Source organism: Rhipicephalus microplus, chromosome 1, assembly GCF_043290135.1.
Source record: "Rhipicephalus microplus isolate Deutch F79 chromosome 1, USDA_Rmic, whole genome shotgun sequence".
Classification (NCBI taxonomy): Eukaryota; Metazoa; Arthropoda; class Arachnida; order Ixodida; family Ixodidae; genus Rhipicephalus; species Rhipicephalus microplus.
The window spans coordinates 11,140,892-11,153,653 of record NC_134700.1 but is presented as its reverse complement, the minus strand read 5'-3'; the positions used below and the strand labels follow the sequence as shown (position 1 = coordinate 11,153,653).

The 12,762-nt window shown below is 45.3% G+C and overlaps 1 protein-coding gene across 16 annotated transcripts in view; it reads left to right on the top strand.

The window, feature by feature from the left end:
* Positions 1-12,762, top strand: part of Bcs1 (mitochondrial chaperone BCS1) — a 628,019-nt gene that overhangs the window by 115,676 nt on the left and 499,581 nt on the right. For 10 of the 16 annotated variants that reach the window (XM_075883609.1, XM_037429366.2, XM_037429367.2 and 7 more), the window contains one exon: positions 6,212-6,336. The exons of the other annotated variants lie outside the window; for them this stretch is intronic. In XM_075883609.1, coding sequence (XP_075739724.1) covers positions 6,226-6,336 — 111 coding nt within the window. In that variant the 5' untranslated portion in view covers positions 6,212-6,225. The remainder of the gene's footprint in view (positions 1-6,211; positions 6,337-12,762) is intronic. 16 annotated transcript variants of the gene reach the window in all.

Here is a 12,762-nt window from a genome sequence, read left to right as displayed (position 1 = left end):
TCACATTTTATATTAATAAATATGAGCGTTTCCATTCCCCAACACAGCTTTGCAAGCAAGCCTACTTTCAACCAGTACAACATAGGACAGAGTATGAAAGGATTGAACTTATTTTTTTTTAATAATAATTAAGAAGCAAGTAAAAAAAAAAATATATATATATATATATATATATATATATATATATATGTGCAGAAGAATAACTTTGGTTGCTACAAGGTTATAAATAATAAATTAGATGCGCTTTCACATAACTACTGTTTATTCTGCTGACGTTTTGATGGGAGCCCCGTCTTTTTCAAGCATTATGCCTTGAAGTTCAGTTTCTTTCCATGGGAAATCAGCGAGTGGAATGGGCTGCCAAGTTCTGTAGTCTTATCGCAATGTGTGCCTTCTTTATTTAAGAAACTATATGATGTCGTGTTCAAAGATGTATAGTTCATTTTATACTTGTTTTCTGTGCTCCAGGATAAAGTGTTTTGGATGTTCTTTGTCATTTATTGTTGTGTATTATAATTGTGTATATCATATATGTTGTGTATTTATTGTTGTGTATTATTTGTATATGGAGTACTTATTTTTATGTGTGTATATATATTTTTGTCCACCCCTATTATGGTGTTTACAGTATAATACAATAAAATGAAATTAAAACTAATGATAAGGGCGTGAAGTGTACTACGTGCCACTGCTAGTGTTTTGTAGGACGTGGAACAAGCTTTAGTGTGCGTAAAGCTTGCTCAATCCATGCGAGTCGTCTGCCATAACCTGCTTTGAGTACAAAAGAGTGGCTACTTAGACTGGTTGGTAATGCATTTTCGAAAGTAATATACTTTCTTAGTGCACAAAGAATATTTCTGAAAAGTTCCTTGCATACTAAGAAAGTATATTTCTTTCAAAAACTGCTTTGAGTACACAGGTCCACAAAAAAAATTTGGTACACAGGTTTACGGCTACAATTGTGAGTGAAGTGTGAATTTTCTTTGTACACAAGTCTTTTTACATGATGCTAACTTTTTTGAATAAGCCCTAAAACTGTTTACACGTTGCTCTCAGAGCACCGTAGACCCTTGTCAACTCCCTTGGGAAGACATTCATGCTTATTTTACCAAGCAGGACAAAACTAGTCATATAGCCCAGTGAGTTACGCTGCCAAATCAGGAACATAATCCTGATAGTGATGGCTGTGAATATATATAAATATACATTAAATTAAAGTGTTTATTAACCTCCTGTAATGCTGCCACCCATCTATACAACTGTCACAAGAAGAAAATACAGGTGGCAGTCGAGAAGCGCTATGTGATGCTAATGAACTATAGGGAAAATGCTGCTGTTCTAGCCAGAGCGTAGCAGTCGACAAAAGCCAAATCACCCATTGGTATCACGAGAGCACTGTTCGCTGCGCCACCATCGGTAATGCATCAGGTGAATTGAACCTGCAAATTCAAGATAAAAAGACAAGATAGAATTGCAATACCCTCTTGTATTTCACTCACTCAGTGACGCGTGAGTCTAGTTTGTCTTGCTGCAATCAACATGCAGCATAAATTTTTTTCATATTGGACCCTGCAGCACATGATGGCTTTTGGGTCGTAAGCAGGCAGTACCACACTTTCTGATGGCTTCAGTTCCACACAAATGAACAGCCAACTTTATGCTGACAAATCAAAAGTCAAAATAATTCAGAAACATTTAGAGAAAAATCTTGTGTTTTGTCATGAAAAAAATAGTTAATGGTTTTGTTCTGATGCAGAAATGCAAGGGTTTCACTTTGTACAGACTATTCAACAGTTCCAGCACAGAAATCAAGATTGGGATGCTCGAATTGCAGATATTTCATCCCTGTTACAAGTATTAAACATATTGAGATTTGTAATCTTCTCACGCTGAGTATGTTGCAAGCTTTTCTAATATTATTTATAATGACTTCCAAGCAATCAAACACGCGTCTTCATACTATACATGAGGCAGCGAAAATGGTTGATGTACAATGCTACTGTTGACATGGAAAGCACGTCTGAAAGAAATTAAAATATTGGACATCTTACTGTCGCCGCTTTCGTGAGTGCCATATGAGACCTATAATATTGCCACGTTCCATTTCCCAAGTTTTATTATCGTCCCAAAACACTACACAATTCTCAGTGCAAACCGCGCCTGCAGTTTTCGAGAAGCTTCCGGACTGTAGAAGATTATTTCGATAAGATCACGCCTACTCTGCGAACTGTACAGATTATTCTGGAAGTTACGCCACTGCCAGCAATAACGCTACAACATTCGACGGCAAGAGTATAAATGCCGACGCGCTTCGCCGCTTGTCAATAGTTGATCGACGGCCGACGCTCCGTTCGCCGCTATCAGTCCAAGACTGCTACTGTAATCGGACTTTCCGTTTACCGGGCACAGGTTTGCCCAAATAAACAGTTAAATCCCAACACGAGGTCTCCTGTCTTTGGCCACGTCAGGACCCCGTGACATCTGGTGGAGGTGCTGCTTCGTTCATGTACCGGACGCCCCCGTCAAGCCGTGAACCCAGCCCACGTCGCGGAGAAGACACCGACGCAAACCAGGAGCAGCGAACAAGCCGCCGACAACAAGGGCTACCACCGGAGTACGGGCTTCTACAAGACAAAGCGCGGAAGACCAAGGCCATGACCGCGACTGCAGCGACAATGACAACCGCAGCGTCCCAGCCCAGATTGGTCATGCATCAACCCAGGGAACCACCAATTTTCCATGGGTCATCGTTCGAAGACCCGGAGTCCTGGCTAGAAACATACGACCGTGTGGCTGCCCTCAACCACTGGGACTATGACTAAAAGCTGCGTCGTGTGTTCTTCTATTTGACAGGAGACGCAAAGTCTCCTGTCTCCAAAGACAGGAGACGCAAAGTCTCCTGTCTTTGGCCACGTCACGACCCCGTGGCATCTGGTGGAGGTGCTGCTTCTTTGATGTTCCGGACGCCCCCTTCAAGCCGCGACCCCAGCCCAAGCGGCAAAGAAGACACGGACGCTAACCCTGAACAGCGAACAAGCCGCAGGCAGAGGGGACTACAACCAGAGTACGGGCCCCTTCCTGAAGCAGCCAGGCAGACCCGGATCCCGACATCAACTACTGCAACCATGACCGCCCTTGTGCAGCCTGCACCACTCCTGCTCCGGCAACCCAAAGAGCCGCCAACTTTCCGCGTTTCGCCACTGGAAGACCCGGAAAGCTAGATCGAAAGGTTCGACCGCGTCGCCGCCTTCAATGACTGGACAATGACAAGCTCCGGCATGTGTATTTCGCCTTAGAAGATGCTGCTCGGACCTGGTTCGAGAATCAAGAGCGAAGCCTTACAACGTGGGACGTCTTTCGCGCCAGGTTTCTCACTACTCTCGCAAGTGTGGTGCGCAAGGAGAAGGCCGCAGCCTTTCTCGATACCCGCATGCAGATGCCGAACGAAAACGTGGCGCTATTCACGGAAGATATGATTAAACTTTTCCACCACGCTGACTCCGACATGTCCGAGGAGAAGAAGGTCCGTCTGCTCATGCGAGGAGTAAAACAGGAACTCTTCGCCGGGCTGATCAGAAACCCGCCAAAGACGGTCGCCGAAGTCACTTCTGAGGCATCTACGATAGAGAAGACGCTCGAAATGCGCATGCGGCAATATAACCGTAGCTTCTCGTCTACAAACTACTCCGGCATTCAAGCGCTTGGAACCACCGACTTGCGTGAGACTATCCGAGCGATCGTGCAAGAAGAGCTGTGAAAATTACTTCCTTTAGTACAGTCTTACTTGGATTCCATCGCGGACGTCGTACGCCAGGAGATCCAGCGATCGCTGGGCGTTTTTCAGCCTCAAGAGCCTCAGCTACAAGCTATGAGCTATGCCGCTGCAGCCCGCCGCCACGCCCCTCCTCCACGCGCACGTCAAAACATTGCCTCATCGCACTTCCGTCGCCAGACGCCACCGCCGCCACCATCCCCACCGACGTCCTACCGTTCGCCAGTGGCCCAGCGCAGTGCGCCGAGGAAGACTGACGTCTGGCGCACCCTTGACCACCGCCCACTCTGCTACCATTGCGGCGAGGCCGGACACACATACCGCCGTTGCCAGTACCGACAGATGGGACTGCATGGCTTTGCCATCAATGCACCGCGTCCACAGCCAGGAGAACGGCCACGTTACATCGCCGACTTCCTGACAGGAACTCAGTAGACACCACGAAGCCCTTCCCGTTCGCCGTTGCTCAGCCGCCGCACGTCACCGCACCACCGGCAGTAAGTACTCTGGCCCAACGCGAGGCCGGTCTCTTAGCCCGTATCCGGGAAACTAAGGGCAGCAACCGATGGAGGTACGGTTGCTGTGCGACGAACTACCGAAGATCCTCCGACGACGACGCCGCCGCGACGGAGCTTTCCGAACACAACGCCAACCAGGCAAAGCCCTGACGGCAAAACCTCACTTACCGAAGGTGACCTGACGACGCAACATGGAAGCAGTGGAACAAGCCGACGCAGCCGTGACCCGAAGCCATGCCTTAACTGTAATGCGAGATGGCGAACTAGCGACCTCGACGTTCTTATCGACGGCCACAGTGTGACCGCTCTCGTCGATACTGGAGCCGACTACTCCGTCATCAGTGGGTCGTTCGCCGCAAAGTTAAAGAAAGTTAGGACAGCTTGAGAAGGCCCTGAAATCCGCACAGCCGGAAGTCATCTCGTAACGCCTGCAGGAATCTGCACAGCAAGAGTCACCATTAATGGTCGTATTTATCCTACAGACTTCGTAGTCCTACAGTGTTGCTCGAGAGATGTCATCCTTGGCATGGACTTCTTATGCCTCCATGGTGCTGTCATCAACTTAAAAACAAAGTCGATAATGTTATCCACAGAAGAAGCACTACCGCCACGCAACACCGTCAGGAAGCCATGCCTTGAATGTGCTGGAAGAACAAGTCACCATTCCGCCTCGCTCAAGCGTCATTATTTCAGTCGGCGCTCCTAAATCACCTGACTTGGAAGGCGTCATTGAAGGCAGTCAGCATCTGTTGGTCACCCGAAATATTTGCGTCGCAAGAGGAATTGCAGAGCTGCGGGGAGGCAAAGCAACGGTTATGCTCACGAATTTCAGCAATGAGTACAAACATGTGAACAAAGGAACAACGGTCGCATGCATCGAAGAAATTGTCGAAGCCACCAGTGCTTTCGCCGTCGTCGATTCTGCGGAACTTGCTCAGAGGAACCAATGCCACGTTCCATTTCCCAAGTTTTGTTATCGTCCCAAAACACTACACAATTCTCAGCCCAAACCGCACCTGCAGTTTTCGAGAAGCTTCCGGACTGTAGTAGATCATTCCGATAAGATCACGCCTACTCTGCGAACTGTATAGATTATTCTAGAATCTACGCCACCGCCAGCGATAACGCTAGAACATTCGACGGCAATGCCGACGCGCTTCGCCGCTTGTCAGTAGTTGATCGATGGCTGACGCTCCGTTCGCCGCTATCAGTCCAGGACTGCTACTGTAATCGGACTTTCCGTTTACCGGGCACAGGTTCCCCCTAATAAACAGTTAAACTTCAATGCAAAGTCTCCTGTCTTCGGCCACGTCACGACCCCGTGACATCTGGTGTGTAGTGTTTTGGGATGATAACAAACGTTTTGGAACGTGGCAATATGCCAATGACCAATAAAGTACATGTGAAATTCGATGTGCATGGGCTCTTTTAAGGGGGCCCGAATGGTTGAAATTAACCCAGAGATTTCATTGCAACATCGATCAAAACACAGCTCATTGTTGTTGAGGAATAAATGTTAAACCACTCAAACGGAATGTTTAACTGCAAATTATAAAAGCAGCTTCAGAAGTGTGTTTCATGACTCTTTTGTCAGGGTGCCTTTTCTGCTGCTGTTTTTTTTTCACTCTGCCAGGAGTGACAGTCCTCCCAAGTTGCGCACACCAGCACATGTCGTGTACACTTCTTTTTTCCTTCGTCGTTTTTTGTGAGTGCTCACTATGATTCCAAAAGTTTCAGTGCGATTGGCTGACTGTCATCGGCAAATGATAAGTATCTCTGTATAATAGCAACCTTGCATGAAATGTTATTTTCTATTGTCTAGCTGCTATCAGCTTATGAAAACAATGCTCACTGAGGGTAACAGGGTCCTGAGTGCTACCACTTGGAAATACCACAACCTATGGACTCATATGTGCTGCAGGTTTCACGGAAGAGATGACTGTGATTGAGTATCTGTCACAGCTTGGCACCAACCCATATTTTGGGGCTGGTTTTGGCCTATTCGGGGTCGGTGCAGCAGCCGCAGCACTACGGAAAGGAATGCAGGTTAGTGATGCATAGTAAATAATTTTTTGTATTGCACACAGATGGTATTTCAGATCTTGTGCAAACTAACATACTGCATCTTGTCTCATCAATCTGTCAAGTATCTAACCTCAGTGATTATTTCTTGCTGCATTGTGATGTTCAACTTCCTGTCTGTAACCTCTTAAATCAGAAGAAATGCATTTCAAAGCATAGATGGGCTGACTCTAGTGCCATTAACTGTGAAGCAGCTCTTTGTCCGGACATTTGCTTGTTGGAGTTTTCGAAATGTTCTGTTGAAACTAACTAGGAATTGTTTATTGAGCATACTGTTGCCTGTGTTATTAGTATTTGAATGCAATTTTAAGCTGTGAAAGGCAATCAGCTTGATTTAACAACTTTTTAAAAAGAGACTTCGGCAAGACGAAGCGTTTGTTTCAGTTGGGAAAGTTGAGGTATTCTGAACAATGATGGCAATTCTACTTTCTCGCAGCTCCAGGGTACAAAGCTATGTTGAAAAATACTATTGACTCATTTCTTAATCGCTCTTTTCCCGTTGTGCTAAACTAAAGAGTATTGAAACATAATCAACAAGAAATGCACTAATCATTTTGTAGAGGGCACTCGCACCATGCATTCAATCTTTTGCTATGCACGTTTTTTATTTCCACTTTTGTTTCATTCAGTTTTCGCCGACAAAGCCTGCCAGAAATGCTCAGTGCAAACTGCGCCTCATTGTTAAGAAAGCAATGGGTACATGGTAAAGAACCCCAGGTGGTCAAAATTTCCGGAGCCCTCCGCTACGGTGTCTCTCATAATCATATGGTGGTTTCGGGACGTTAAACCCCACATATCACTTACTTGTTCGAGAAAGTTCGCGATTATTGTAGCCTGTTAGATTGTGAACTAAATAAGTTGTATGAGTTCTTTGATAACAGTTGATAAGTGCGCATGCATTTTTGGTTTTCAAGGTGGTTAAAATTTTCTTCAATAAATGTCAGTTGCTAGACAGCGCTTGTCCTCTTCTTTGTGTTCCGTCTCGTTCGCACTGAAAAGTTTTCAAGAATGCATCAGTTTCAACTCGCCCGCCTATCTACTTTATTGCAGATGGTTCTGTTAAGATTGCGTGCAAGACCCATACACTTGAAGTTAATCCAGAGCTTGCACGAGGACCAGTGATAAGGCTGGAATAATGCACATGTATGCATGCTGACGCGCATTCCCACTTGTCAGTTTATTGAAGGCCGACGCTTTGTTCACCGCTATGTTTACTGGCCACAACCTTGGCCAAATAGACAGTTTCATTTTGGACAAGTCGTCTCTGCCTTCGTCGGCTTTACGACCCCATGACATAGAGGTGCTTCCCAGTCCATCTACCGAACACCCCCTTCCAGCTGTGAGACAAGCCTCAATCGTCAATGATACATCGACGCCAACGCCGACCAGGGAGCCAGCTGCAGGCAACGAGGTGTGCCACCAGAGTTAGGCTTCTACTTGATAAGACCCGGAAGACAACGGTCATGACCTTTGTGGTGGCAACAATCGCAGTCACTGTGTTACCACCTGCGATCATGATTCAGCAGCCGAAAGAGCCGCCGATCTCTCGAAGATTAGCATGTGAGAATCTTGAGATGTGGCTTGAGTGTTACGAGAAAACTCTAGCCTTCAAGAATTGGGACCTAGACGACAAGCTGCTCTTTGTGTCTCGTTGGAAGACAGGGTCGGGACCTGCTTCGAGAACAGAGTTCACCCTGACAACGCGGGACATCTGGACCAGCTTCCTTGCAGCGTTCATAAGTGTCGTTTGAAAAGGAAGAGTGGCCGCTTTACTGAACACGTGAGTGCAGCTCCCATATGAGAGCATTATGGGAGAGATGACGCGGCTTTTTCTCCATGCTGAGGCTGGCATGTGTGAGGAAAAAAAAAAAAATTGTCATAGTGAAGGAAAAACTTTTGATGGACTTGCTTGCAACCCACCGAAGACGGCCTCAGAATTCATTTTGGAGGCCACAACCATCGAGAAGGAGCTAGAAATCTGCAAAGGGCAGTACAATCGCCGCATGCCAACGACGAGTTACAGGGATGTTCAAGTGCTGGGAACCAACAACTTATGTCGTGAGAAGCTGCACAAAATGTTCCGCAGATCGCAACCTGAATGGATTCGATAGCTGAGATCATTTGTGAATAACTGCAGCAGTCGTTTGATACCCCTGACCAACTACAGCCTCAGTCCTAGGCCTTGAGCTATGCTGCTGCAACACAATGCAGCCTACCCTTTCCATGCTCTTGTCAGGACGCCGTACAGCAGCACTATCGTTGCCAGACGCTGCCGCCATCACCATAGCCGTCATACCGCCCACCAGCCACCTTGTGGTACATACTGAGGAAGATTGACGCTTGGCGTGCACCCGACCACCGCTAGCTATGGTATCACTGCGGAGAAGCTGGTCACACGTATCGCCACTGCCAATACCGTGAGCTGGGACTGCATGGTTTTACCTTGAATGTGCTGTGTATACAGCCAGGAAAACCGCCATGTGACATCTCTGACAACCTCGCAGGAGCGCTGTCGACACCTCGGCGACCTTGTGGTTCGTCATTGCCAGGCCGCTTCGCTTCACGACACCACAGGCAGTATGCCAGCCCTTCTTTGGGCCGATCTCTGAGCCCTTACTCAAAAAGTTAAGGGCAGCAACCGAAGGAGGTGCGGTTGCTGTACGACGAACTGAGTGCGTACAGGTACTTGAAATTCTTCAAAATCTTTCAACCTGACGCAGCCCGAACGCAGCTCTGACATGGAAACTTCGAGGTGAGATGAAGACCTGACCATGCAATGTGTAAGCAGCGGAGCAAACCAATGTAGCCATGATCCGGCGCCGCGACTCAACCGCAACGAAAGATGATGAACAAGTAACCACAATGTTCTCATCAATGGTCCCATCACCACTCCCATGAACACTGGCGCTGGCTATTCCATCATCAGTCGGCTGTTCGCCGCCAAGCTTGGAAAAGTAAAGACTTCTTGGAATGGCTTTAAAATCAGGACAACTGGAGGCCACCAGATAATGACGGTTGGAGTTTGCCCAGCAAGAGTCACAATCATCAACCAGACTTATCGTGTGAGATTCGTTATCTTGTAACAGTGCTCCAAAGACGTGATACTAAGGATGGACTTCCCAAGTCAACAGAGCACCATGATTCACCTGAAATCTGAATTAATAACACTAACCTCAGAATTTTTTTTTCGGCTGCAAATTTTGTGTGTGTGTGTGTGTATGTGTGTGTGTGTATTTGTGATGGGTATAGGCATATGCATATACTGCATTCATGTTAGTTGCTTCGCCTGTAATCACAGAGTAAAGTGAACGTGTACCATGGTGTGGTTGTGTCCGGCTACAATCCTTGCTTAAGTCTGTGTGTCAGGTTGGCTATCATTTGTGTTGCAGGGCGACTGGCAGGGTGTTGTTTTGTTTGGCGCGCCTGCTGCTTCGTGCAGGAGACGTCAAATCGAATCCTGGCCCTGACGAAGTCGACCAACTGCTTACTGTTGTGAAGGATAATGTTGTGTCTAACGGAAAGTTTCAAAAAGACATCCTAGGAAAGGTAAAAGACGTCCAAACGAACATAACCGAAATAAAGAGACAAATTGCCAATTTAGAAGGATTCTTTGGATCTGACGAGGTTGTTCATATGCTTAAGGACACCCACAACAAACTAGTAGAAAGCATAGAATCAAGACAATCGCAACAATCCACTTTGGTTTAAATCCTTATGTTTAAAAGAATCATTGAGAAAGACCCGGAGACATGGTGGGAAACAGAAGGACTTGTAACTGAGTTTGTTTTTAAGAACTTAGGAATCACAGCTTGTGAAATGGACCATGCTTATCGAATAGGACAAAAAAGACCAGGCCATACTAGGCCAACAATAGTGAAATTCCTCAACTTCAAAGAAAAAAAAAATAACCTACTTAGACATGCATTTAAACTGAAAAGGTTAGAATCATCTCATGTGTGGACGAAGATCTTTCACCCAGGTTGCAGATCATTAGAAAAAAGCTCAGAGATTTCACTTAATTTAAACGAAAACCCGGTGACAAATTCAAACTTCTGCTTGACGAGCTTCTTCTAGACAACACGATTTATGTCTTGGACTATACTTCTAACAAAGTAGCTGCCCTGCTGAAGCGTCAAGTCTCTGCGAAAACCCAGTGATGACGGCATAAACTCTGTGGTACGCATCTGTCTATTCTTGTGTCAAACTTCTGCAGTATTTTTTAAAAGCAAGATCACATGTGTTCATATGTCGAATCATGTTCAGCAGACATAGTTCTGGGCACTGAAAGGTGTTTGTCACATGACATTTCTGATCATGAACTGTCGTTGTCTCGTAAATTTTCATTGTTCAGAAAAGATAGGGTTTAATAAAGAGGAAGTGGTGTGTTGGTCATGGTAAAAGCCGCTTTAGAAGCTTGCGTTATTGAGACAAATTTTCGCCCCAAAATGTTATGGATCGCTCTCTGTCTGCCCATGCGAAATACCTGTATCATTGGTGTCTGCTATCGCCCACCTAATTAATCTCACGAATTTCTCAATTTTAAATGAGTAAGTTTTGTTCAAAATAAATACCCAACGTCACCGACATTTCTTGCTGGTGATTTCAGTTATTCTAATATTGAGTGGCAATCATGCACGCCCCGGAATGGCACAGGAGAATGTGAATGACAATATTTTCTTGACGTGCTTGCGTCGTTTGATTTACACCTAGTGATTGTTTACTACGGAACCAAATAATGTTTCGGTAAAGGTTTTGGATGCTGGTAGCGACCATAATATCTTGCATTGTGAAGTCATGTTTGCAAAAGCGTGAAATTCGAAAGAAATATTTGGTTATACCCGAGTGAATGTAGACAGGCTTATCACTGACCTTTCTGTCTTTTCTATTGACTTTTTACAATGATTTTATCGATGTGACCTCAATACAAACTAGGCACTTCTTCGTGACAAAATGATCAGACTTAAAGAAAAGCATATTCCTAGAGTCAAGTTAACGACCAGCACGCAAAGCGCTTTGTTTGCAAAGCACGTGAAGTGTACTATTAACAAAAAGAAACATTTATATTTGAAAGCTAAACTATCAGTATCTGGGGAAGATTGAAGGCTTTATCGTGAGCATGCGCACTTATGCAGAATCAAGATAACAACAGCGAGAGATAAATTTTTAACCACATTTCAAACATGCTTTGCAGTGACACGAAAAAGGTATAGGAAATTTTTAACCCTAATCTTGTATTGAATTCGACGGTGTCATTATTCAAGCTGGTAGCTTTCTTTCTCCGGCTCATGTCGCTGTAGAATTCAATTAGTTTTTTTTTGTCTTTTCACGGATTAAAACCCTGTTACAAGTAATCTTCAGGTACCTCTACTGCATTCAAGCATGCACAACAATAATGTCACCCTGGAAGGGATACAGTCCTGCATCGATCGTCTTCCAACTTACTTGGCACCTGGTCCTGATGGCATCTGCCCTAAGCTTCTCAAAATGTCGAAACCTAACATTTGAGCTGCACTGTTTCAGCAGTCTATTGACATGGGATGGGTCCCAGATGATCGGAAGGAAGCTTGCGTAATTCCTACATAATTCGAATCTCGTGATTCATCTAACCCACTAAATTACAGACCTATTTTCTCAAGTAGCACATGTTGCCAACTCCTGGAACATATTTCATCCACTGTCATTAAGTTTATTACAGAACATAATTTCTTCTTTATCAATAAACACTGTTTTATTCATGGTTTCTCTTGCAGAACACAACTATTCGAATTAAATAACTATTTGCATAACTCTGTTCACGGCTTGCATCAAACAGACGCTATATTTGTTGACTTCGCAAAGGCCTTTGACAAGGACTCTCACTTGCAGCTTGTTCAAAAACTTACAGGCAGGGATCCCATTCCTGGGCCAACTGCGCCGAAGTGTGCCAAACGAGATTTGCTGCGCCAACCTGATAAAATTGACGTAAATTGCGCCAAACTGCGCCATACCCTCTATCTCAGGGGTTCGCAACCTGTGGCCCGCGGGCTGCATGTGGCTCGCAGGGCAGTTTTATGCGGGTCCTGGAACGATGGCAGAAAATCTTGAAATCGCGAGACACTCTTATTGTGGCAGTATTTAAATTACAATAATTAATGTTTTAATTACCAGAAACAGCGGTTGAGTCTAATAAGAGAATTTTTTACATTCCTGCAAACAGGCTGTTGCCATTTGCAAAAATTGGCTGTCAGTACTTCTGCGGAACATTGAACTTCAACCTCATTCTGCGGCGCGACCGCAACCAAAGCGCCGATGAGCACAACTATAGCAGAAAATCAGAAATATGTCACTGTTCACGACGGTAATTGCAGTGGTATTCTGCATGGGTTTACTCACGTATGCCAACGCCATATA